The 26,864-nt window shown below is 40.9% G+C and overlaps 1 protein-coding gene across 6 annotated transcripts in view; it reads right to left on the bottom strand.

Annotated features, from left to right (window-relative positions):
- GPM6B (glycoprotein M6B) overlaps window positions 1-26,864 on the bottom strand; it is a 127,769-nt gene that overhangs the window by 13,259 nt on the left and 87,646 nt on the right. The window contains exons 1-3 of one of the 6 annotated variants that reach the window (XM_066578403.1): window positions 24,957-25,278; window positions 20,318-20,431; window positions 1,073-1,259 (exon numbers count right to left, since the gene is read on the bottom strand). In XM_066578403.1, the coding sequence (XP_066434500.1) occupies window positions 1,073-1,259; window positions 20,318-20,431; window positions 24,957-25,017 (362 nt within the window). In that variant the 5' untranslated portion in view covers window positions 25,018-25,278. Of the gene's footprint in view, window positions 1-1,072; window positions 1,260-20,317; window positions 20,432-24,956; window positions 25,279-26,864 lie in introns of those variants that run through there. The other 5 variants (XM_066578420.1, XM_066578410.1, XM_066578429.1 and 2 more) reach the window with 5 other exon arrangements.

The raw sequence follows: 26,864 nt of genomic DNA, 5'->3' as shown, positions 1-26,864 counted from the left end.
GTCGTCTATTGCCTAGCTGCAGCACTGAATGAGTTACTGTCTGGGTTATGTCTGGAAATGTATCTTTTGCGTGTCATGTGACCTCGTGATAAATATGTATTTGCAAGGTGCGTGAAAGAAAAAAAGAAAAAAAAAAAAAGGAGAGACACAGAAGTAACAGAAAAAGCTGGTCGTCTTGCTGGAGTGTGTGAAACATCCCAGCTGGAGAGTTAGCTGAAGTTAGAGTATACTGCTTGTGAGTAGGAGAGACTTTGCTCAGTCCCTAGAGGAGCACTAGGATGGAAGAGGCCAAGCGGATACCTTGTGAATGCCCTGGGCCCAATGTACCTGGACTTTTATGTTGATGGATGGGAAGGACTGAGAGATAATGAGGAGCTGCCATGCAGCGTACCCACTTTCCAAATGTGGGTAATGACCGGTAGAGAGCTGGAGAAAGAAGGAAGAGTGTTGCGGGATCAGGACCCACAGATAACAGGACTGTGGTTTCCCCTACCTACCCGTGAATCCTCCCTGTCACACCACTTTGTGTTTTACACCACTTTGTGTTTTGTACCGCTTTCCTGCTGGCGTGTATTGCTGAACTATACAAAGTTAATTCTAGTAAACAAGCATCACCGACCGTTCCCGGTTTTGCTCTGAAGGTTAAATCCCTGTATGTGGACTCTTTATTGCTAACAACTGGATTCAAGGCAGAGGACGGAACAGTGGCGTCACGAGTGACGAAAGGACTAAGGTAAACCATCAGTGGGTTAACCTATTTAGTAGCCTGCCCTCAGCCCCCTAGTTACCATCCGGGTGGGAGACTGTAGAGCCACCGTGACAAGGCCCAAACTCTACCCCACAGTCGCCTAGGCTGGGCCCGGTCCTCGGACGCTGCAAATGGAACAAATAATCCGTCATTTGTGACTTTAACGAATGACTGTGTATTAGAGAACTTTTACATGAAATTCAAATTTTACTAGATAATGCAATTAGAGTTTCAATCCAAGTGAATTAATGTCCTACAACTTTGTAGCCTGTGGTGTCAAGACTTGACCTTTACAGCATTAAGCTGTTTGGTGTAAATACTCACACTTCAGTAAGAAGAGCATGGTCACTGGCATTCGAGGAAAAGTGCTGTTCAAGGATATTCAGTGTTCCAGTGAGGGCCACATGACCACAGCCGCAGAAGAGGGCCACTCCAGAAAAGCACAGAATGGTCGCCACCAGTGAAGCATATGGAACTCCTCCCAAGCACTTAATGCAGCATTCAAAGCAACCTGCACATAGAGAGAGGCAAGAGTCAGTAAAAATCTGATGACAACTTCCAAGTACATACAGCAGCTACTGTTGCAAGCTGCAGCTGTTAGGAAACTAGGTCATAAGAACAAAGAATGCAATGTGAGGCGCAACATTAAAAAAAATTAAATTACCACCACCATCACCCCTGCCCCTCCCTCCCATAAAAAAAACTCTTGAGAAACTCCAACCAGATGACACTTTGTACATAGGACAGATATTCACCTCCAATCACGTCACCCACATGTTTAAATTACCTTTTTGTGTTTATGGAAAGCAGTTGAAGGCACTTTCATTTCCCACCACATAAATCTAGCAAACTAGCATGCAAGATGTATGCATGGCTTAATCAGCACAAAATAATTCATTATACAAGAGGTGGTGGCAGACAAAGCAAAACAAGGTGGCAGAACACAGTGTGCAGCCTGACATTAATATTCTGCCTGGCGGGCTCATGCGAGGAGCTTCCAGCACTTGGTATTCTTCTCTGGGATAGTCACACTATAAATCTGAGAGTCTCAACTGGATTACTAACAATATAGAAGTATCCCAATACAAATCCAAAGGTACTGTAAAGAGAAAAGTGCAGCAACATGTAACATAAGATGTTACATTATGGTTGTTCCTCTTTAGGTCGGTTTTACCAGTTACCGACAAAATATATAGGGGCATGGGATGCCATTCATAGAGTGGCTACTTTAGAGGAAAGGACAGCAATCTGTTGGGACACATCTATTATCAATTATTGCTTAATGCACAAAACACAACGGTATAAATACTAAGGGTGGGCACCAGCAGTTTGTTGGGATATAGAATGCGGACAGTAAAGTATATTAAAGGGAACCTGTCCCACTTGAACATGTTGTCTAAACTATAGACATGTTATAGAGCAGGAGGAGCTGAGCAGATTGATATATAGTTTTATGGAGAAAGATTTAGTACAACTTGTAGTTTATTCATTTAAACATCTTATTCTGAGCCAAACAGTCCAGTGGGCGGAGCCATCAGTGATTGACAGCTGTGTAGGCCTATGCATAGAGAGGTAGCTTTCTATCACTGATAGGACTGTTCATTTAAACATCTGCTTATTTTGAGCTGAGCAGTCCTATCAGTGATAGACAGCTACCTCTCTATGCACAGTCCTACACAGCTGTCAATCACTGATCGCTCCGCCCACTGGACTGTTCGGCTCAGAATAAGCAGATGTTTAAATGAATAAAATACAAGTTGTACCGAATCTTCCCCCATAAACTATATATCAATCTGCTCAGCTCCTCCTGCTCTATAACATGCTGACTGCAGTTTATACAGAGTGTTCCAGCTGACACACACTCTTTAAGGCCTCATTCACACGTGGTTCCCTTTAAGGCTACATCCACAGTGTCAGATACACATCAGATTTTTTCAACATGCTTCGACACTTCAGTCCTTGACAGAACTCTGAGGCTCAGCCTCAGAGTTTTGACGCAAGTTTTATGAGATCTGCTCAATGATTTAGCCAGTCAATGGGGTAAATCAGTTTGGGCTGCTTGACGCGGTTCCCATTCAAAAAATTGTCATATCAATTCTAATTTTTCACAAAGCAGATTTCAAAATCCACGCTGTAAAAACTACTAAGACGCAAATTGTCCTAGACAATTGTTCAACAGATTGCTAAACTGGCATAGATTTCGCCACCCAAATGCTCTAAATTTATTATATTATATGATTACAATTCGTTTATTAGATTTTAAAGCATTAATCTAACACTTTCACACCAATGAGATATAGAGGAACTGATGATGAAATTGGACAATCGCAAAGGAGACCGATAAACAGAACAGCACTTTGATGCCAGTCGAGTAAGGGCCCTTTTACACTGAATGATGTCATTCAGTTTCTTGCTGGACCGGGGAATCTGAACGATAATTGTTCAGTGTAAATGCCAGCAGCGAATGAACGATGAAAAATAATTCATTCATCGTTTAGTTTCTGCAGGAATAGGCATCAAACTATGATGGGCCTGTGTAAACAGGCAGTCCAACTATTAACGACGGCCTGTTTACTGTGAATGAAGGTGGGCGGAAGCGATCTCCGGGGCGCTCCACCTCCATTCTATGAGTGATCCTACCTCCTGTGTGAAAGCACAAGAGCAACAGTTGTTCTGTGCAAAAAGACCCCAAGAGCTTTATGAACCCTTGGTTTTTTATAAAGGTGTAGTTTGCAGTCTGTACATTCCAGTTCACGATCTAAGTCAAATCTGTGTACAAAATAACATTCAAACAAGTCGCCCCTCTGCAAAGCCACTGTAGGGGCTCAAAGTACTGAGCTGTATAAGAGTAGGCTATGTAATCAACATTTATAAAGCTAAGCTGCAGTACCAGACAATGTCCATAGATAGGAACGGCACTGTTGCTGCTTGTGGTGTCTATGTGTGTGTGTGTGTGTGGGGGGGGGATGTAGACCTTTTTTTCTTATTCTAAACTCAGACATTTTTTAAACACCTAAAGCCCTTTTTACAAGGGACGCACTGAAGTGCCCAACAGCCATCCCAGCAATGAGCACTCCTGTGCTTCTACATAGTAGCACTCATCACAAAAGAATGGAGGTGGAGCGCCCTACAGATTCTGGCCACCTACCTCCAAACCACAGTAGGCAGGCAGTCTTTTATAGAGGAACGACTGCCAATGATGATTTTATGGTCTGCATGAAAGATCCGATCAGTAATTTATCACCAATTGTTCTTTCACTATGTGCTTTTACACTGCACAATTATGGCGCAAGTCGCGTGATCCAACGAGCGGTTTGCACAGTAATTGTGCAGTGTAAAAGGGCCGTAAGGAACTATAGCAGGATAAGGGAAGATGATGTATGGAATGCACAACTTCACTTGGGTCTGTAACTCTTAGAACAGGCCCCAAACTCCTAGAGCATGCAGCTCTGGGGTGGCCTCTCTAGGTGTATACCTTTGTCTTTCAAAGGGCAGTCTGTGACAATTCGATCAGTAAGGACGTCTCTATGATGCCCATTAAACAGGAAACAGACATCATACACAGGCACTACTGACTGGTTTTCACATACTGCCCATTATAAAATGTCAGCTCCTCTATTGTATACTCTTGTTGACTAGGAATATACTTTCCTGCAGAATCAAAACTGTGGAATAATCTAGGGGTTATGGAATAAACACGTATGATCAAGGGCGTAGCTAAGGCTCATGGGCTCGGGTGCAAAAGTTTATCTTGGCGCCCCCAACTTCTCTTAACCCCTTAATGCAGAGGCGTAACGTGAAGCTCCTGGGCTCCAATACAAAACCTATAACAGGGCCCCCAACTATAATTCGTTATTCATAGTACTGGGCTCCTTATATGGAGGAGAGAGGCCTTATGGGCCCCCTAAGGGTCCTGGGCCTGGGTGCAACCACATCCCCTATAGTTGCACCAGTGCGTATGATATTCTACAATATAAACGCTTCACTATGGATAAAGCAGAATACACATTTTTGGAATACTCTTCTCATTATTCAAATGAACACAGGAAATAGGAGACCCTGCTTCTTCAAAACTAATAAACTGCTAACAAGTAAACCAAAGGATTAGCAAAGTTTATAAACATATCATAAACTGATGCCTAACCAAATAAGTCACAAGGCCAACAAATGCTTTACTCTAGAAGATTACTGTATTTAGCAAAAAGCTCTAATGGCTCCAGGATAGTACCGTATTATCCGACCGAGCAGTTACAGGCACCATACTATGGCTCTCAGTCATATACTATTTCCAACACATGACCAGTCTTCCTACTATCATGATTTCTATACATCTATTACATGATAACCTCAACAGCTGAGCAGTGTCTGCCCCTCACGGGTAAAAGGTCATGTAAATTTCACTTAGCTAAAGCGAATGTTTTACCATGGGAATCATTTCAGAGCCAATGGCAGCAGAGAGTTCCCTTCCAGTTGTCACAGAGTTCATTCTCCTGCAATCGGAATTGTTTAGAGAGTGGTAAACATCTTGGTGCAGTCAAATACAAAGCATATGTTGCTTGATACACAAGGTTTAACTTTCTGGTGGGAGTTTACTATTGGGCAAAAAAGTTTTCTCCAGCATTCACCAGCTGTTCTACCAATATAAAGAATGCTCTCAGGGACGGAGTATATAGAAAAAAGGTGAACCAAAATTAAGAAAAAAGTTAATGAAAATGCTAAAAAAAAATCTTTTTCCCGACACCTTCACTGCCTACACAGAGATGTGTCATGCATGCATCGCCTCCTTAGAGGCGCTAGCTCTGCTCAATTCTGTAAAATGTTGACTTTTAGGACAAATGATGGCGGATACCACCATAAATACAGATGACTGAGGTGTCCCTGTTGCATAGTCAATTGATAGAGTGTTTCAATGAAGGCAATAAAGCAAGCAGACTTATACGAGTGTGTTCACCTGCCTGTTCCATACCACAGAGCAGGAAAGTACTTGTATCTCTAGAAATATACAGTATAGTATGGACAAAGTAGGTCTCCTACTATAGATACAAATACCAAATGTTGACTACAGTGATAGACTTGCTTCAAAGGTTTTTTGCCTAAACGGGGAGAGGGGGAGAGGGGGAGAGGGGGAGAGGGGGAGAGGGGGAGAGGGGGAGAGGGGGAGAGGGGGAGAGGGGGAGAGGGGGAGAGGGGGAGAGGGGGAGAGGGGGAGAGAGGGAGAGGGAGAGGGAGAGGGAGAGGGAGAGGGAGAGGGAGAGGGAGAGGGAGAGGGAGAGGGAGAGGGAGAGGGAGAGGGAGAGAGAGAGAGAGAGAGAGAGAGAGAGAGAGAACACATCTCAAGAGTTGGCAAGCAATTCAGAACTGACATACAGTGCTGGGCAAAGAGCGAAGTTGGGGATTAAATTCCTTTGGAGAGTTGTGCTTTACTCTGACAGATTCTTTTTATTAAGACTATTTATCTGGCAGCTAAAAGGCATCTAGTTGTCATCAGTGTGACAAACAACAATCTGTCAAACACTGGCTGCAAATAAGGCTTTCTACTCATTCTGAAGCTCCCAATACACCATGTGTAATACTGTGGTGAGCTTCATGAACCCAACCGAGTGCCCTTCTAGAAGGATGTGCCCAGACAATAGCATGTTAATACTTCCTGAAGAAATCCAGTGGAATTACATTTTAATTAAAGAAATTCTAATGTTGAATCTAAGCATGATATACTATAAACCACTGAGCTGCATTTCGCACTGATATAATCCATAGATTACCAGCACACAATAGGGGATTAACTGCTAGGACTGGAAAGTTAGCGAGATGACAGAGAGACAAAGCGAGCAGCTAAACTATTGGACTATCGAAAGACAGATGTGGGTCAGCTCAGCTTGTTAACAGAGAATATCGCCCATATGGTACTGGGGAACTTTGTTTTTTTTAAACCGTGAATATTGTTTACGAGTGTGTGTACATACATTTACACACTGTCTGTTGGCCTATATATAGGTATGTATGCATGCATCTCATAGGGACCAGGTGGGCAAAACAAAATGCCACTGGCAGCTTTTATGGGTGGTTTACCGTAGAGGTCTCTAAATAAACTCCATATAAATGCACAAAGTCAAACTGGCTCTTGGAGCATTAAGAGTATGTTCACACTTAGCAGAAATGCTGTAGAAATTTTCTACAGCAGTAAACTTTGCAGCATTTGCGCATCAAAAAGAGTCAAAATCTGCAGCATTGGTGCGGATTTTGACATAAATTCAGTTGCGGATCCACAGCTTATTTTAGCCTGTGCAGCACTCCTCTGAACTTCTAAATACTGACCATACCGAGAGTGCTGCAGACTTCGGGCACTGCTACTGAGCACCACTGGGGGCATTCATGTGATGCCACTTCTGCATCCTATGAATGCCAACAGTGGTGCTCAGTAGCAGTTCCCGGTGTCTGCAGCACTCTCGGTATGGTCAGTATTCGGAGGTGAAAGGAGTGTTTAACAAGGTGAAAACTGCTGTGGATCAACGGCTGATTTCGAGTCACAATCCGCACCAATGGTGTAAAAATCTGACTCTAATTTCATGTGGAAATGCTGCAGATTTTGCTGCAGAAACTCTGCAGCATTTCCAGTATGTGTGAACACACCCTTAAAGTGGCTTCTGGGGGGTAAATTATAACATAGGGGCAACGGTTTGCATCTAGCTTGAAGATAACAGTCCAGACAATCTTCTAAGCACACACCAGCAGCCTGTGTTCATACTCTAGAACGCTTCATTTGTGGGTTTCATTGCCTATAAACAGACATTAGGATGTTTTCACCCTAGGAGATTTGTAGTGCAGACCGATGCTAGCACGTACGGCCTGGGTGCTGTTCTAAACCAAGTAAACTCTGGCGGGGAGGAGCACCCAGTGCTATATCCAAGCCGCAAGCTTCTGCCCAGAAGCTTTTAGTCACACCTTTCCTGCCATTTCTTCCTTTTCAAAAGGCAAAAACACATTGCAGTCAGATTATAGCAGATAGTCAAAAGGGAAATATTAAATGTGCTACAAACACTGTATGAAATTCATGGCTTTTCGTCTTTAAACCATAAAAAAAAAAAAAAAAAAAAAAAAAAAAAAAAAAAGATTCCCTGTAAAGAAGCCACGAAAAACTGAAATCAATCACTATGTAATGTGACTTTGAAAAATAATTTGTGAGGTATGATGTAAAGAAATGTAAAAGATTGTTTTTAGAATTATAAATAATTCATAATTACATAGTTTTGGTTGGAAAAAATAAAAAAGGACAGGCCCATCCGGTCCAATTCATAGCCCCTACTGTGTTAATCCAGAGGAGAAAGTAGTGTTAGCCATTCCCTTACATTTCCCACATCTTTTGAAGCCACCTTTGTCTTAAAAAAAATAAAATAAAACTGCATGTAAAAAGAAACTGGCTTTTTGTAAAAAACAAAACCTTTTTGACCGCAGACAGAGCACAATGGTATATTCAAGGAGAGCACACAGGTACAAAATTCTGATGAACAGCTGACTACATAGCCATCATCCAATGCAGGGAGTATATACATTGCATCCTAAATGCACACTCATAAGGGTACATTTGCATGAGTCTTTTTGCGTAAACTGTCAAAACCGCATTCGGTTTTACAGTGAATTTTCTGCTGTTTTGTGACAATTTTCAACCATATGTTTTTACAGATGAAATGTGTAAAATAAATGTGTTTCACTTGTAACAACCAAGGGCTGAAATCCACAGCGAAAACCACCACAATTAGTGGTTAGAAACCACATGCAGATTTCAAAGTGGTTTTGACCCTACAGCAAAAACTAAAAAAACAAACAAAAGTCTCTTTTAAATGTTCTCTAAAATGCCAGTGACATGGGGCAGTACACTATGCTGGGCAGAACACAGTTGTGGGCATGAGCCCTTAAAATGCCACCAGGCATCCATAAGAAATGGCCCCCAACAGAATTTCCAAACCCCCAGAAGCAGACCTGAAAGAACAGTATTCCATAACTTATTTTTTTGGTTATAGGCCATATTGGTGGGGGTAGTAGGGATCCTTTTTTGTATGTACCTTGGCAAACATGAGTTATACATTTAATAACTATTATTTCCCGTACTGGGCTTATAGCTCAGAGACCTACAAGCAAAAAGCCCTACAATGAGATTCTGATGAGCAAGTGGAAAAAAGACAAGGTCAGGGGTCGATAGATACACAAATCTTTACCACAGTTGACCGAGAACAATACAACAAAGTGTATACATACTAAGCTATGGTAAAAAAAAATAAACATTGAATAGACTACTGCATCAATAAGTCATTGGATGAACTATAAACTGCCCCTGACCCAAGGTTAAGGTGCCCTTTCCTGATTGGCTGCCCTTAGGTATGGCTTTCTTGAGCCAAATAAAAAATCCAGTCCTCACTATTAAAAGGTAATTTTTATTTATTACCCCCCACCAAGCTGGGTACTCATTTTACCGACCTCGTAGGATGGAAGGCTGAGTCAACCTTGAGCCGGCTACCTGAACCATTCGGGGTTTGAACTTGCAACCTTCAGGTGTGAGCGAGAGCTTACACTCTGCGCCACATGAGGCTCTATATAATCCTAGCAATATTATAGACAGGGATGAAATTTGCAGTATCCTTAGTGGTTATAGGGGTTGGGCCATAAATATTTAGATTATCCCACTGATGGAGATAACAGAGTACAGCATTTCGCCATCTCCGTGAGTCAGAGGCGTAACTTGAAGCTTCAGGGCCCCAATGGAAAATCTTTAACAGGGGCCCCCCAACTATAATGCTTTATTGATAGTACTGGGCTCCCTATATGGAGAAGAGAGGCCTTATGGGCCCCCTAAGGCTCCTGGGCCCAGGTGCAACCACATCCCCTGCATTCCCTATAGTTACGCCAGTGCCGTGAGTCCCATAGACAGTGAATAGAGCGGTAGTACATATGTGACCACTACTCCCTTCAAACTAGGAACTTGGGACACTCATTACAGGAGGTGCCAGTGGTCAGACACCCAACACTCACACGTCACCTATCCTGTCAGTAGGTGATAAAAACCCTTGGGATAGACCATTGGCCTTCCAAGTATTAAAGGGATAGCAGACCATTACCTTACATAAAGGGGCATAACAGAGGAGTTGTAATACATTTATACAGAAGTCAAAACTACTTTTTTTTATGTGAAATTCCAATTAAATACAGTAATTTGAGCAACACTGCGGCTGTAATCAGTTCCATAGCCTTTACTGTAGTGAAAGTCCACACTCAGCCCAGTGTGCCTGACCATAAATAGGGAAATATAAAATCTTATATGGCTAGTGCTCTAATACGGATTTTGTTCCAGCGGACAAAGCCTGGCTATTCAGAAGCTACAAATACATGATTCAAGCATCACGGCAATACTATGGCTAATACTGCTCTATAGTCTTCAAAGCCCAGATTACATACTTGCCATTTGCTGATACCCTCGCCTTTAATACAGCCATCTGGTGTCTAGCAAATGGTACAAAATCTTTTCTCTGGACCAAGGTCTTAAATTGCAAGGTTTTGCTGAATTATTCAATTTATAGACTCCATGAAAATGCAGAATAGGTTTTTCTTTATTTGTAAAGGGAAATTCCATCCGACTAATATTTCATGTTCTGTAAGTGGGTCACTGTACTATTCATTACCACTTCATAAAATAACGCAGTGTTTCCACACTGGATAATACAGGACAATAGACAACGTTCTCTGCCTGCGCAAACAAGGTTAGTAGTTCATGGTTGGAAACCTCTGACCTAATTGTATGAAAAAGAATGGAAGCCACATAATAAAAACCTTTATTTACATAGTGCCAACATACTGTGTAATGCTGATCAGAAAAATCATAAATCTGCAAAATAGCAAAGACTAATGAACATCCACAATGAGGTAATTGGAGGAGGAACCCTGCCCATAAGAACTTAGTCTGTAGGCAGGTTTCAGACAAGCATATTGTCATACGTCCATAATATAGATTTGTGTTATACAATGTTACAGATGACCTTACAACTGTAAGTCATCAGTATATCATATTCATTCAGTATTTGCCTCCATATATTTCATACTGTGCAAATACTGATCCGTATTTGCCGAAAATAGCAATACGGAGGCAAATATGGGAAAAATAGGTCATACTGCTGCCTTTTTTTTTTTTTTTAAAAGGCCATTAAAAATACAGACTTGTGAATAGATACATAGATTTACCTTAGCTCTGCATTACGGTCTTTAAAAAGTGAACCAAATATAGGCCTAAAATAAGTTTGTCTGAAAGTAGATTAAACAGGGAAGCCACAGGGTAGAAGAGAAAAATTAAACACACCAAATAAACTCCGTATTTAATAACAGACCTAAAGGTATATACAAATACTAGTCATTATTAGGAAATCATAGTACCAGTGTTTCTGGTGGCACAATGCGACACACAGCTGTGCTACATAGTACATCCATTATGATCCCCACACATCACACACACAGCTCTACTACATCCCGAATCCTCCGCATTACACACACAGCTGGACTACATCCATCTTGATCCCCATGCATTACACACAGCTCTGCTACATCTTGATTCACACACATCACACACACAGCTCTACTACATCCATCCTGACCCCACATATAGCACATGACACACAGCTCTGCTACATCCTGATTCACACACACACACACACCTCTGCTACAATCATTATGATCCCCACACATTACGCACACAGCTCTACTACATCCATCTTGATTTCCATACATTACACACACAGCTCTACTACATGGTACATCCATTATGATCCCCACACACACAGCACTACTACAGCCATCCTGACACCCCACATTACACACACAGCTCAGCTCTGTTACATCCTGATTCACACACATAGCTCTACTACATACATCCTAATTCACACACAAGACACACTTAGCTCTCCTACATCCTAATTCACACACAGCTGTACTACATCCACATCCATCCTGATTTCCACTCATCACCAGACTTCTGGATACATTGATGAGCCCCTGGTCATGTGGTTCCTGACTCCACCTACACAGGTGATCACATGACAGTGACATGATCACAGGTTCTGGTAATAGCTGCTGTCCGCTTATCCAGTATACAATACTTTCTACCAAACTGCACAATGGCTCCTCCCACAACCTCAACATCACCGCAGGTCCTTCAGTTTGCTGGATCGCTGAGGTGACAGTAGGTCGGTGTCTTCTGTCAGGACTACAGAGTTCTGTCTGAGACAATAACAGCTTAGTTGTATTGTTATTTTGTTATTTTTGTCCTTCCCTTTTCAAGAGCCCTAACCAAGTTGTTCTTCTGTTAGGCTCTGCGTTTTATATATGTTGTAGGACCTTTGATGTCACCAGGGGGCGGAGGATCAGAAGCACTCACATACTCACTGTCAAGTGGTTGTTAGTAGTTTGATTTTCTTGTAAATATTGAACTATGTAACGTAGTATGCTAGACTGAATAAAGACAAATGTCCATCCAGTTCAGCCTGTTTCCGCACCCCCATGTTGATCCAGAGGAAGGCCCTACAAGTGTAAAATTATATCCACACAAGTAACGGTCTGAGCATTCAATAGTGTTACAGACAGCGTGGATTCGTTAAGCATACAGGAGTAAATCTCTCATTTATGAAGACTGTTGACATTGAGCAGTTAATGGTTTGTACATTAACACTTTTCCTATATGCAGGCCGAGGACCCAGACATATCATGAGTCCTACTGATCAATTGCCTACCCTTTCTCCAACTAATCCACTTACTGATTGATTTTATTTGATTCCCTAGATTGCCATCTGCTTTTACTTAACAGTCACTTTGGATACAATTACTTCAAACTCATTGGCAAAAACCCCTCCACATACAAAGCAAAATAGCTCATAAATCATTGAAATGTATCCAATTCTAGTTCTTCCTAATCATCCTGGTTTAAGTGTATAGACAGTCACTGAAATCATACACTTGAAATATTAAAAATTAAGGAAAAACATTATTACATTGGATTTCCCAGTTGAAATGTTCCTTCAGACGAGCACCATTTAATACATTTTAAGAGACAAGTTCTAGACAGACAATAGAGATAAAAATCAGGTGTTTAACTGCAAAGGCATTATCCATCATAATGCTGTTATGAAGTATACTTCAAGTTCCTGAAATATATTACTAAACTTTCTGGGTTTGATACTATACAGAATAAAATCAAACATTCATCATACGAAAGCTTTATGTCACGTAAGCCCCTGAATGCATTAGACTAGGTCTCATCAGCCAGAAGTATCATACAGAATGCTGAATGCATACACAAGGCTAAATGCTCAAAATGTGTCTCATAGTAAAATGGCAGAAAATCAAAAAGACATCTTTCAGAGAGACTCCCTTTGGGATATGTAATCTTGCATTTCCTTGCTAAAAAGATCTGGTGTGACAGGATGGAATAATAAAAGCCAGGACACAACAGCTGTCCCTGGTGACTAGCACCATCTGCTAACCCCTTTCCAACCCCTCTTAAGTGCACCACTCTTCTATTCCATGCAGTGGTTTGTCAGCATAGTGCGGCTTAATACCCCTGTTTGTTCCACTCCAAGGAAAAACAATAATGACCCAGTTACACCCATAAAAAAATAAATAAATAATCAGGGCAATACCGATCAAGCTCAGATGTCATCACTACTAATCCTGGTACCACTATATTGAACACATTTTGGGTCTCATTCTGAAGCATGGACAAGTTCATTTTGAGACAAATAAGCACAATGTAGATAGGATCATTATTATTATATTATTATTATTATAATACATCAAATGAGTTACATAATTGTCTTAATATTTTCTGCTAATCTTATACGGCTTTGAGGGGACAATGCAAAAGGCTTGATCATAACCATATCGACAGGCTAACTTCATATAAAGCCAGTTTAACTCATATGTGAATTGGTTTGAGGTAGTGAATTTAGATAAGAGAACAGTAAGTACTGAAAATCGGTATACAACATGGTGGAATAGGTTGGTATTATTTAAAGTGTACCTAATTTTTCAAACGACTTAATAATAAACTGCCTTGTGCATCTATGAGGATTAACCCTGTTGATTATGACTTGTATTCTGCATTTTTCCCCTATTTTTCCCTCTACAGGGTGTACATCTGATTTGCAGTCCTCTCAGCACTAGTGGGAGAAGCCTAGCTACAATGCTTTGTTCTATAGACTGTACACAGAGAACTGCAGATTCTGCTCTCTAGTATGTGTAAAGCACACAGACATAACAGCATGTTGTAGAACAATATACAGCAAGAGCAAGCAGAGGAGGTGTGATCTATGTAGCCAAAACACAGGAAAAAGTGACTATTAGCTTGCAGGCAGCATCTGTGGGAGTCTTCTCCTATTTTGCCCTCCCCTATACGCTCTATACATTTCAATCATCCCCCTCTCCTCACTGCTGTTGTAATGTCCCCACATGTCCAGGTCAATCGTCAGCAGACAGTGGACAGAAAACTAGGGGAGAGATAGCACTTGACTTATTATTTAGCACAAAAATGTAGTTTTAAGTAACTAACAGTTTTGTTTGTTATTGCACCAACTATCATATATACACAAGTTATTTGAAAACTTAGTGGCCATTTAAGGAAAAAAAAACAAAAAAAAACAGCGATTTGTTGAGTTTTGTAGACGCATTTCCAGTAGTCTATTTTTTCCTCGTCTTTGTATTACTTTTGCTGGATACTTCAAATACTTGGAATACAGATCCCTCTTCACCAAATATTATTTCATGTAGATTATTGAACTGTCTGTCTTCACCTTGTGTACCTGTTATTGTTAACCTCTTATTGACAGGGGGCATACAGTTGCATTCTGTACGTTCAAAGTTTGTATGGAGAGGGATTGGAAGCAAATTTAGTTTCGCTGCATCCGTAAAACTTTATTCTATCAAAGTAAAACATTAAGTTGTCCCGCATGGTGAATGCCAGAAAAAAAACGCCAGAATTGTGTTTGTTTGATTACCCCATCTTCAAGTAATAATGTTATTTAAAAAGGTATCAAAAAAAGTCATATTACTCCAAAATGGTGCCAATAGAAACTACAGGATGTCCTGCAAAAAACAGGCCCCCACACAACTATGTCGAAATTTTTTTTTAAGTTTTTCAGTACATTATATGGCACATTAAATAGAATCATTGAAAAATACAACTTGTCCTGCAAAAAACAAGCACTCATACAGCTACGTCGATGAGAAGTAAAAGATTTTTTTGAAAGTGGGGAGGAAAACAGTAAATAAAAGTAAAAAAAAAAAAGGATGGTCTTTGAGGGATAAACTAATCTGTAAAGACTGTGAACTTCAAAAGGGTTGTCATAAAAGTCATAACTTCTCACATATTCAAAGAATAGGCAATTGTCTGATCATGGAATCTCTCAGCGTTAGCACTAGAGATGAGCGAACGTACTCGTTTCGAGTAATTACTCGATCAAGCACTGCGATTTTCGAGTACTTCAGTTCTCGAGTGAAAAGATTCTGGGGGCTCCGGGGGGGGCGGGGGGAAGCGTGGCGGAGCGGGGGGTAGGAGCGGGGAACAGGGGGGAGCCCTCTCTCTCTCCCTCTCCCCCCCACTCCCCGCTGCAACCCCCCACATCTTTTCGCCCGAGTACAGAAGTACTCGAAAATCTTCGGCGCTCGGGTGAAAAAGGGGTGTGGCCGATTAGGTTCGCTCATCTCTAGTTAGCACCCCACCAATTACGTTTGAATGAAGCGGTGCTCGAGTATGTGCACTGTGGCTCCATTCAAAGTGTATGGGACTTCTGAAAATAGTCAAGTGCTTTACTGGGCCATTTCATCAGACTTTGTGTGGCATTTTACATGCTCAACCATTAATTCATTTAAATGGGGACACTGACCTAAATTCTCATGATCGGATGTGTCCTAGCAGCAGGAGTCCCTCGGATCCTTACATATCCTAGTATTGTGTATGTCCCCCTTGTGCCACCAAAATGTCCAGGTCTCAAGAGAGCAGAGCTTTCACAAGTTCTCTACAGGGCTTTTTTTGCACCAAGATGTTAGCTGCAACATCTTTTAAGTCCTGTAATTGTGAGTTGGGGACTCCATCGATCAGACTTTTTTTCCAGCATTTACAACAGATGCTCGATTGGATTGAGACCTCGGAACTTGTAGGCCAAGTCAACACCTTCAATGCTTTTAACCACTCTAACCATTCTTCAACACTTTTTGCAGCGTGGTAGGGTCATCCTGCTAAAAGAGGCCACTGCAATGTGAGGAATATCATTGTAATGAATTATGAGCACTGCCCTTGCCTTCTTATCATAATGCATCCAGGCAACATATCTTCCATCCCCAAAGAGGAAAAAAAGGAAAGGCGATTTATCCAACCAAGCCATCTTCTTTCTTTGCTCTTTGCATCCAGTTCTCCCATGCCCATTGTAGGCGGTTTCAGGGGTGGATGGAGGATGTAGCCCGATACACCTTGTTTTCTGACACCTTTCTATGACATCTAGCTTTTCTGTGGGATGGAATCGAATTGTGTTGGACTGAACCAGGCAGGCTAAACTTCACTCCCCATGCACATTAATGACCCTTGGACCTTTTCTTTGTAATTACTAACCACTTCATACTGGGAACACAATGAGATGTGCTGTTCTGAGATATGGCGGTGCTGTGACTTTAATGTTGTAAATCAATCAATTGGTGTATATACAAACATACATGCACAAGTAGAATATAAAATGTGAAAATTATATACGCATACATATGTTCATTGGTTTCCAAATTTTTGTCTTTAAATGTGCGAAGGTTACAGTATGAGCATTATAAAGGCACACTGCGGCTTGCATAAACCAGTTAGTCTAGGTGCTCTTATATCAGTTGTGCCTGGCCAGTTGTTTTATGCCCGAGACAGCTGATCATTTTTGTGTACCAGTCTGGCACCCGTGGCCTAAAACAGTCGAACAAAACGCTGCATGCGGACTTTTTCTGTCCGGAGTAGAGAAGCATCTGGCATCACAACTGACGTGCCGGATGCCAGAAATGATCCTGTAGAAGACAACCGTTTACCAATGGCATCTTTGTACCGTGCCAGGGGACAACCATGCCGAGTTGTCGGACATAAGGAAACCTATCCTTAGAGTTCATTATGAGGCCAATGTCCTAGAAACATGGCCAATTTGTGTTCCCATTTATTGCAAGTGGCAGGTAGTGCTGTGTTTTTGTATTGTGTGCATCACTGTGAATTTATACCTTCTAATTGCTTTGTGTGATACAATTCAAAGATGCACATTGCCTAAAAAAAAAAAATACGTTTTCGAATAAAATGTGACTAAATGAGAAAACAGCCTGGCATTATGAGAAGAAAATGAGAAAAAAAATGTAAAATTGTGAGGTGCAGAGGTCGAAAATAACCCTGAATATAAACTACATAGTACAAACACATCAATGTCTCTTGCTTTCAAAGACCATTTTGTCCAAAGCATCACCAGAACCCTTTTGTTCACCACAGCAGAATAAAAACATTTTTGTCCTCAGGCTTGTGAGCAGCCGTCACCATAGAAACAAGTTAATAACGGCCCAGCGACTTGCTCAGTGCTGCCTGTGATCCTGGCTGCAAATGTAACACGTTCACAGGAGGAGGGCCGGCGAAAACAAGGGGCAACATTATGAAGGGAATCAGTGCAATTTAATAAATCTACACAATAACCAACAGCATCCTTAGCGATGCAGCCTGTCCGGATTTACATGGACAGCAGGGCGAGAGGAGGCGACATGTTCAGCACAGTAGCTTATATGACAAAGATGAAGGAAAACCTTTAAAGCAGGCCTGCACAACTTGGCAGTAGGTAGGGGCCAAAATTGAAATCTGCAAACCTCTTGGGGCCACAGATAGTTTAATCATCAAACTTTGGAAGGGAGTCGCTAAAAAAAAAACTATTTTGCAAACCCCAGGATGCTCTGTCTGCTACTAACTAGATATGAGCATGGACCTCAATTGATTCACGCTGCTATTTAGACCTAGAATGTATACGCAAGTTTTGGGTCTTTTTTTAGAAAAACTATTATTGTGCACACTGCTGCACTATATATACACTTAGGGATCTAATAAAAAGCCCAAGTAGAATCAGATAAAACATTTTACCCTGCAATGCTGCCTATACACACGCCTTCAAATAGTGTAGGACAGGTTGAAAGATTCGGCCCAGCTTCTGGGGCCTTGAGTCACAGTCATGTGACTATCATTCACTAAAGGTCCTTTACCTTGCACAGTCATCTCACGCTAGACACTACCGCTGGCAGCGACTAGTGGAAAAGCATAGACTTTACCGCTAGCAGTGGCTAGCGTGATAGGACAAAGAGGTCAAAAAAAGAATAGTGGCTATCCTCTTGACATTATAGTCATGTCAGTCAGTGGGCCACCAGAAATCTTCTGACAGGCCACATGTGGTTTGTGGGCTGTCGGTTGTGCAGGTCTGTTTTAAAGGGAACAGCTTATTAAAGAACCTCATTTACTGTCAGAGGGACAAGCAGCATTTGTCAGAAATGGGTACATGTATTTTCCCTATAGCAATCTGCCCATATCATAGACACTGTATGGTAATTCCATTTCCGAGCAACATCCTATGAGTTCTGGCAGAGATGTAGAATTTAATTGCTTCACTAAGTAAAAGGCCAACTCCGTTCAAGCCATGTCAGTGGTCAAACCACAGCACACTCTATAATTCTCTCTAGATCTAAAATTTCATTTATTCGGAGAATAGGGAAAAATACAGACAATAACGAAAAGGCTTCCATAAGGCAATGCAAACAAAGGTTGAATCTCTTCTCGAGATTAGGGTTAATGTCAGTCTAAATCTGAAGTGAACTGGAATAAGAAGTGCCAAAATGTATTAGGTGCTGCACACCTCTTAATAAACGTGGTGCACCTATGGCCATCTGTGCATCGGAAAACGAAAGCGATGCCAGCCATCAGCTGGAGTAGATTTGCACTATAGTTTATGTCAACTTCTGGTGGAAATTATAGTACATCTGTTGGACCACTGAGGTTTTGCCCTTCTTGGCTAAACTCCATTCAGATTTTAAGAAGTTACGATAACAGAGTTCGCTCGTTCAGCCAATTTATACAGGCAAATAAATTGTTTGCAATTTCGCCGTTCGGTCATTCACATTCACTGTACAAGTGAATGAACGACTGTACACCAATCGCTGTTCACATGCAGCAACAAGTCAACTATTATTTTTATGCCTGCATAAAAAGAACAAGAAGCAAACAAATTGTCATTCATCCAATCGTTGGCTGTGTTTACACTAAATGATCGTTTACATTTTTACGATCCAATGACTTTTTGAATGATAATCCTCCAGTGTAAAAGGGCTCTTCTCCTCTTTCCCACAGGTTGGCAATGTATATGAAAGAACATTGGTTGTCTGAGTGTTATATGTCCCAGCAGGAGCAGATCATTAATTTTTTTTTTGATAACAGATGCCAGATGCTTATATTTTTTCTCATTTGTGTTTATATATCTGCTTTACACTTTTATTGGTTGCTTGACAAGGGACTTGGAACCCATTAGTTTAGGGATAAGCATAGAAAGCTGAGGTACACACATTAGTTGTCTTTCGGGCCTCTTCTTGGGGGGTGGGGTGGGAGACATCTTTAGCACTCCCCACTCCATGGTTGTGAAAGTTCTCAAGCACCATTGTCTCTTGAGGTTCTCAGGAAGTTAGACAAGAAGAACTTTTCATATGCAAAGCTGGGAAACTAGTGCACTCCACAAGGGGGGCGGAGGGGGGGGTGCATATTATGTTGAACCAAAAACAGAGCTATGCTCTCTGTATGTCAAGCAGTGATGAAGGTCACACAGCAAAGTAATTCTAAAAGGATGACTGATTTCACCTTACAGAAAAATATCCTGATGAACTGGAATGAACGTTTGACATTATCTAAATTATTTATACATAACAATGAATAATCACATTATCAACAAGTATCATGATTTGCTCATGATGGATACCAATTTTTTAGGGTCTCGTTATGGCTCTAAATAAACCATAATCCTAATGTCATAATAGTAATTCGTTCAATTTGTAGATCTAGTCTTTTAAGAACGTGATATTCAGAACAGCCACAACTTGGCTGAACAGGTCATATATTGTTATGATGCTTTCCAATCATATCACAACCTAAGCCGACCTGTGATCCTCATATCCCAACCTGCAATGACCTGTTTTAGCCAGATGCTGCCTGGATCTATCCAAGTACTTAGTCTGCACAGAAATAATAGGAAGCATCAAGTCATGATTTAACAGGAACACATAATAATGGACAAATAAAGTTCCCACAAACAGATGATAATGCTGAAATGATATGCACTATAAAAGGTTAGATTAGAAAACTGCATGTGATATCATCTATTCAATAAGTAGAAGAATCAGTCATCTGTAAGAGACAAATGTAGCTCGAAATGTATTCTAGAAAGACACTAGTGAACAGCAGTAGCTATTGACTGCTGCACTGCATGTGAACTCAATCTATCCCATCTCTTTATTTACCTCCAGTACCCAAGGGACTCATACTGCCGCTCATTGTTGGCACTTGCTGTGGCCTTGAACTCCCGTACATCCAGTGGTACCTGCCAATTTCCATTTCTTGTCTGCTGCTGTTCACTGCCAATTTTAGGTGGTAAAAAGTCAGTGTTCTCCTGCATATTTAAAGTCAATTCCACATTCTTATTCTAGCAAAACTACTGAATGGAAGTTAGCCACAGACATCAACATTCCTTTTGCTAGAGATGAGAATCTACATGACACAGTGTATTAGAGAGTAGGACAAGAAAATCAATTAAGATTTGATAATGGTTAGAAAATTTGGAAGATAGAAGAAACAAATAAAGTGGCTTTGCAGTGATTGCAGTAAGATTAACTACAGGATATACAGAAGTTTTCTAAACATGCCCATGTGGATCTCCTTTTAGAATCATAGAAACATGGTGCTGCTGACTATTAAAGGCCTAATGGTCTATCTAGTTCGAGCATGATCATATTGCCCGTTTATCCCCACGACCATTGTGTTTAGACCAAGTATGTCTAAAGAGTCAGGAAAGTTCTTCATATCCAAACATTTCCATTACAGCCAGAACGAATATGAATATTTACAATTATATTAAATGTTTGATTCCTCACACTTGTGGAAGACCAAAAATAGTTCCACTGTAGACATTTAACACAACTAGTTGATTTAATTTTAGAATCCCAGCAATAGTTGACAACTTATATGCAATAAAGTTCTGAGTAAACTTATTTAAAATGATCGAACTTCTATGGGGTTCCAATGACCACAAAGAACCACAAATCCACAAGCAAGATCTAGTTATACTGTTCTTTAATTCAAGAGGTCTGTACAAGGCAATTAACAGAAATACACACATTCTACTAGGGCTGCTATCATCTTCCTTTGCTTTCAAGTTTAGTGATCACATAAAATAAACTGGGAATCAGGTTTGTGATTGGTGGTATTACTAGAGAATCATTCATAAAAACGTGAGGAGAAGAAGGGCAGACAAACTTCTCATCAACCATTGTCTGGACCAACGTTCAGACGTTCTCAAACACCCCTCACAATAATCACCATCGGCTGTGTTTTGCCAGCTGGCTTGGGGTGCTCATGGGGGCCGATTGTGTTGGGTGTAGGATTATTTAAAAGGAAAAAAAAATTAAAACTAAAAAATCAGTATTATAAATGTCACATTCTTGCTAATAGAATAAAGCCATAATTACAGGTGTTCAATATTGAGTTTTTGGGTTAGGAGGATTTAAAAACTTATTAAAAGAAAACTTCCTAATGCTCACAATATAACTTTGTGTCCAAATGTGTTATTTGGTTCGGCTACGTTTTTCTTTAAGGATTTCTGTGGAACAAACAAGTACAAGTTATGCGCTGGTAACGCCGGGGATCTTTTGAAGTACAAGGCTGAGATTTTTTTATTGAAACTTTTCTATGGTCACTATTATAATCAAAGAAATAAAGGGCAAGTAGTCTAAAACACAGATATCATTCATGGAGATCAATCCATGAGAAAGAGTTCATTTTGCCAATGTCCTAATAAAGGCCCGGACAGCATCAAAGCTTTGATGCTATTTGGATGGTGAAGCCAGACTAAAGCCTAAGGAGATCAAAAGATTCTGTTGGAATATTGGGATATAAAGAGAAATTCTTGTTATTTTTGGCATCTACCTTTACTGGTGACTGGCCCTCAGGAAACAGCACTTCAAATGAATTATAATACTGTCTAGCACTTTACAGCTAAATTCCCAACTTCTCTTGAGGATGATGACAAAGTTAGATTAAAAAGACTATCCGTAAAATTACAGTGACAATTTCAGCAATTTTCTAACTTAAAACAAACAAAACCATCCAGTTCTATCACCACTTTGGAAGCATAAAAAGCACATAAAATGGTGGTTTTAGCGACAATGAAGCTGTGTCGAATTTCAAGACCATATCAAATAAGCTTGAGTGGTGGCCTACCAACATGTATAGATCCAGCATGGTCAGTTTGTACACAATGGACATTTTGACAGCATGTAGCACTAGCAAGTTGCCCTTGCACTCAGAATAGGGAGTATTGGGGGAGTTTGTAAAGCTCCAGATATACTGCAGGTGTTTCCAGAAAATATTTAGAAAACGAATCGTTCACTGGAATGCATCAAATCTTGTGTAAATGCAAGTTTCTTGGCAATTTCATGTGATTATCATAAAACAAAGACATTAAAAAGACAGAGTGCACACAACTTTGCGCAAAAAGTTATGTGTGTGGCCCCAACCAAAATATTAGGAGCAACCAGGTCACATCTACTGCTTCCTGTGAAGTCTATACTGCAATTGATTGCATGGTATGGGATGGATGTGGAATGATGGATATAAATTCCTGGTTGGTTCAAAAAAGGCACTGAAGTAATACAAATAGGTTTCCGCTTTTTTTCTTTCGATGGTGGTTTCCACTAGTATCTAAGAACATAGTGGGCAGACTTTTGGATAATGTAACAAAGCATGCTATGATGAGCAGGCACAATACAATGGGAGTAACATATCTCCAATTTACCATGAAAATTCTGAATAGAAAACCCATATTAGCAGCTAGAAACTACTTCAATCACAAATGTTACTAAAATTAACCTCTCAAGCGATTTCTTCTGCTTCGAGAGCTATACACATGGCAAAGTGAAAGAAGCTGAGCTCTATGATATATAGGGGTATGTGATTCGGATCAAGATTTTCAAGTTATAAGCAAAGTAAATCCTGATAGGACTCCTAGGAAAGATAGTAAGAGTCCTTAGTACCCAACCCACACACAGTGATAGACAGCTTCCCCTTTGTGCGTGTGTGTGTGTGTGTGTGTGTGTGTGTGTGTGTGTGTGTGTGTGTGTGTGTGTGGTGGGGGAGAATACTCAGGACTCTCACTGTCCCTCCTAGGAGTCCTGTTAGGAGATAAGGTTGTTTCACATGCCCCAATTAGTGGGCACAGCCTTTTCTCTTAAGGTTTGTTCACATGACAAGCGGTTCATCTAAAAATGCCAATGATCAGCCAACAACCAAGCAAATTGTTATTTGTTGGCTGATCGTTGATTTCAGCTAGCATAAAAATGCTCAGTGATCGGTTGTATAGGGATTGGTTGTACATCCGTGTGAACAGGGAGATGTACAGCTGGCCTATGGGGACAAGTGATCTAACATACTAGAATAAAGCATGCCTTGAGGAAGCTAGGTTTCCAAGAAATAGCCAGTGTACAGTATAACCCATATTTTCCAGCACAACAGGCACACACAGCTACTATCACATGTATGGGAGGAGGGAAGGAGACTTGCTACAGAAAAGGTCAGTTTAATAAGATATACAGAACTCATGACTGTCATACACCCTTATTAAAAGAGATACTGTATAATCTAGTTACAGTGGCTATTGGCATCATAACAATTTTCTTCTGCTAAGGTTTTGGTCCCGACTGTAAGCAATAAACTACAGAATTCGTATCTTGGAACCCAACAAACAGCTGCTATGCTTCACTCCGCATTTCATCAACGCTTTCCTCCTGAATGTCCATCAAGTATTGCTTTCATCAAAGATCATTTGTCATATCAAAAACTGTAAAGCCCAATACATTATCTGGTCTAACATATACCAATGCTTAAAGATACAGAACGCAACTGAACTCTATAGATTTGTATTAAACATCATGCAGAAATTTACCATCACTGTGGGCAACTACAGATTACTGATAATATGGAGGATTAAAGAGGTTATTATGCATTTCCAATCCATCAGCAGTCTTACCATCATAGCAACAACATCATCTATACATAAAATTAGGATCTGTTCAATCCTTTACACAAAAAAATTTTTTTTTAAAATTTAATTCAACTATTACTATGGTTTGCATTAAAATAAAGAGGGGGGGGGGGGGGGGAAAATCACAAAAAACACTGCAGAAACACAACAAGCGGTGCTTATATATTTTGCCTCATACAGACACCATTTATTTAATTACAGCACATCATCCCTAGAGTTATTCTCTTTTTTTTAATTATTAAAATGACACCTGGAAATAAAAAAATTCTTTATTGTTGATAGAACGCAATTTATTTCATTATGGATCAGTAAGGCAACACATCCCTCGAGTTGCTAAGAAACCACTTCACTATTGAGAAGGGCTGTTACTTGTATGTATGCTTCAGCTGGCTCCGGAATAATGCTGCGAAAACTGAACACAGCCTTTAACACTGCTGCTATACAGTGAGAGGATCAAAACAACGACTGGGGAGGAGAAGAGGCTTCATGATAAACATTTTGCACACTTTGTATATAAAAATCTAGAATATATTCCCCTTATAATAAAGATTTTAAAAAATTAGAAAAAATTAAGAAAACATGTCTGTTTGTGTAAACTACAAATGAAACATCCACACTTGATATATTGTATACAAACATACTCCTATAGCAATTTGTAGCAATTCTATTTACTACACAGGGGAAACTGTTTCCTAAACATTCTACGGAGCTATCTGCAATCAAACAATCCACATTATTTGCAGGAGCCTTATGGAAAAAAGATTAGGGAAAAACACAGACACATAGGATGAGGTAAGCCTACTGGACTGCCAGTGAAAGACCGAACACAAGAACTCTCTGGGTACCTTTTCTTTCTTGGCTTTGTTCTGTCGTTTCCTCTGCTGCAGTTTCCATGGCTGGCTTCATCCCATACACCAAAAATGCCTTTTAATTCCCCCACCAACAAAACACTTTCTTGTGTCTTCCTGCGCTGTGGATTTGTTTCCCTGCCTCCTATTTACAGCTGCAGTGATTGAGTGCTTCTGTTCTGCACTCCACTAGATCACAGCTTCCTCCAAGATGCAGAGTTGTCAGCTCCAATTCTGCTCTCCCTACTGGTCCTCCAAGACTTCTGCCAGAGAACAGTCATACGTCATGCAGGATCCCTTGCTAGAAAATGGCCATTCTGTTCTTGATTGTACCCAGACTTGCTGAATGCTGAAGCCAGTGTGAAAAAAATGCCACTCCCCCCCTCTAGTGCTCAACCACTCTGTTCTCGTCTTCTGCAAAGCCCCCCTTGTGCAATGCTAATCAGCACACATCATTTAGGGATACACACGTGACACCACCACCACAGGGATGTATGGGAGGCAGTGAAAGAAGAGTTCCCGTATTACACAGTCCGCTGAAGTTGGACCATTCCCTACAATGTGGTGCTTATCTGACAGCTCTATGATCTGTTCTATGGAATATCCTCCAGGGGCTTTTTCTCACTTTTCGCTGCTTGATTCATCCGCTATACCCTTTACTTCTATACACTAGGCATGCAGGTAGAAACCCAGTTTTTCTGTGACCACCACTATCATATATAACCATGTAAGTGCTGCGGAATAAGTTGGCGCTATACAAATAAAGATTATCATTATTATATTCTACCGTGCCAATGCTTGCAAGCCACAGGCCTCCGATCTGATCAACAGTCATCAGTGCAGGCATGACTTACATAAAACATCTCGTCAAACTTACCGGAAGCACCATACTGACAAGTCCATTTATAATTAAAGGGGTTGTCCCGCGCCGAAACGGGTTTTTTTTTTTTTCAACCCCCCCCCCCCCGTTCGGCGCGAGACAACCCCGATGCAGGGACCTAAAGAAAAATCCACACAGCGCTTACCTGAATCCCCGCGCTCCGGTGACTTCTTACTTACCGGCTGAAGATGGCCGCCGCCATCTTCTCCCTCCGTGGACCGCAGGGCTTCTGTGCGGTCCATTGCCGATTCCAGCCTCCTGATTGGCTGGAATCGGCACGTGATGGGGCGGAGCTACACGGAGCCCCATTGAGAACAGAAGAAGACCCGGACTGCGCAAGCGCGGCTAATTTGGCCATTAGACGGCGAAAATTAGTCGGCTCCATGGGAACGAGGACGCTAGCAATGGAGCAGGTAAGTGAAAAACTTCTTATAACTTCTGTATGGCTCATAATTAATGCACAATGTACATTACAAAGTGCATTAATATGGCCATACAGAAGTGTATAGACCCACTTGCTGCCGCGGGACAACCCCTTTAAGATATACTAAAACACGCATTGTGACAGCGGGTTTTGCACATGTAATGCGCTGTATCGCTCTCCCATAGGCTGCCATGTTGTCACTCTCATGAATTGCACAAAATACGTGTGCAAGGAAAACGGCAGCATGTTCTATCTTGGCACATAATTCATGCATATGCACGGCAAGATAGTGCATGGTGATTAGTTGTACGCAACAAGTACACAATGTTATTGCGGACTTACTGCGTCTCGCAGCAAAGTTTGACCATCTGAGTCCAACCCGAAGGTCCCTGTAAAACCTAATGGAGAGCAGTGTTGTTGCTAGTGGTAACCTACAATATTTCTAGTCTTGATTTTCAATATCAGTTAGAAACTGGCTGCTATTGGCGTGTCGAACGTTTTTTCTGCCAGCAATGCAGATAAGTACATCTTTGTTTTATGATCCAGTACGAATATAAGATGCAAGTATCTACACAGTTCTCATCTGTGATGTGGGTACCAC

This window comes from Eleutherodactylus coqui, chromosome 1 (assembly GCF_035609145.1).
Source record: "Eleutherodactylus coqui strain aEleCoq1 chromosome 1, aEleCoq1.hap1, whole genome shotgun sequence".
Classification (NCBI taxonomy): Eukaryota; Metazoa; Chordata; class Amphibia; order Anura; family Eleutherodactylidae; genus Eleutherodactylus; species Eleutherodactylus coqui.
This window is presented reverse-complemented; position numbering and strand designations above follow the sequence as displayed.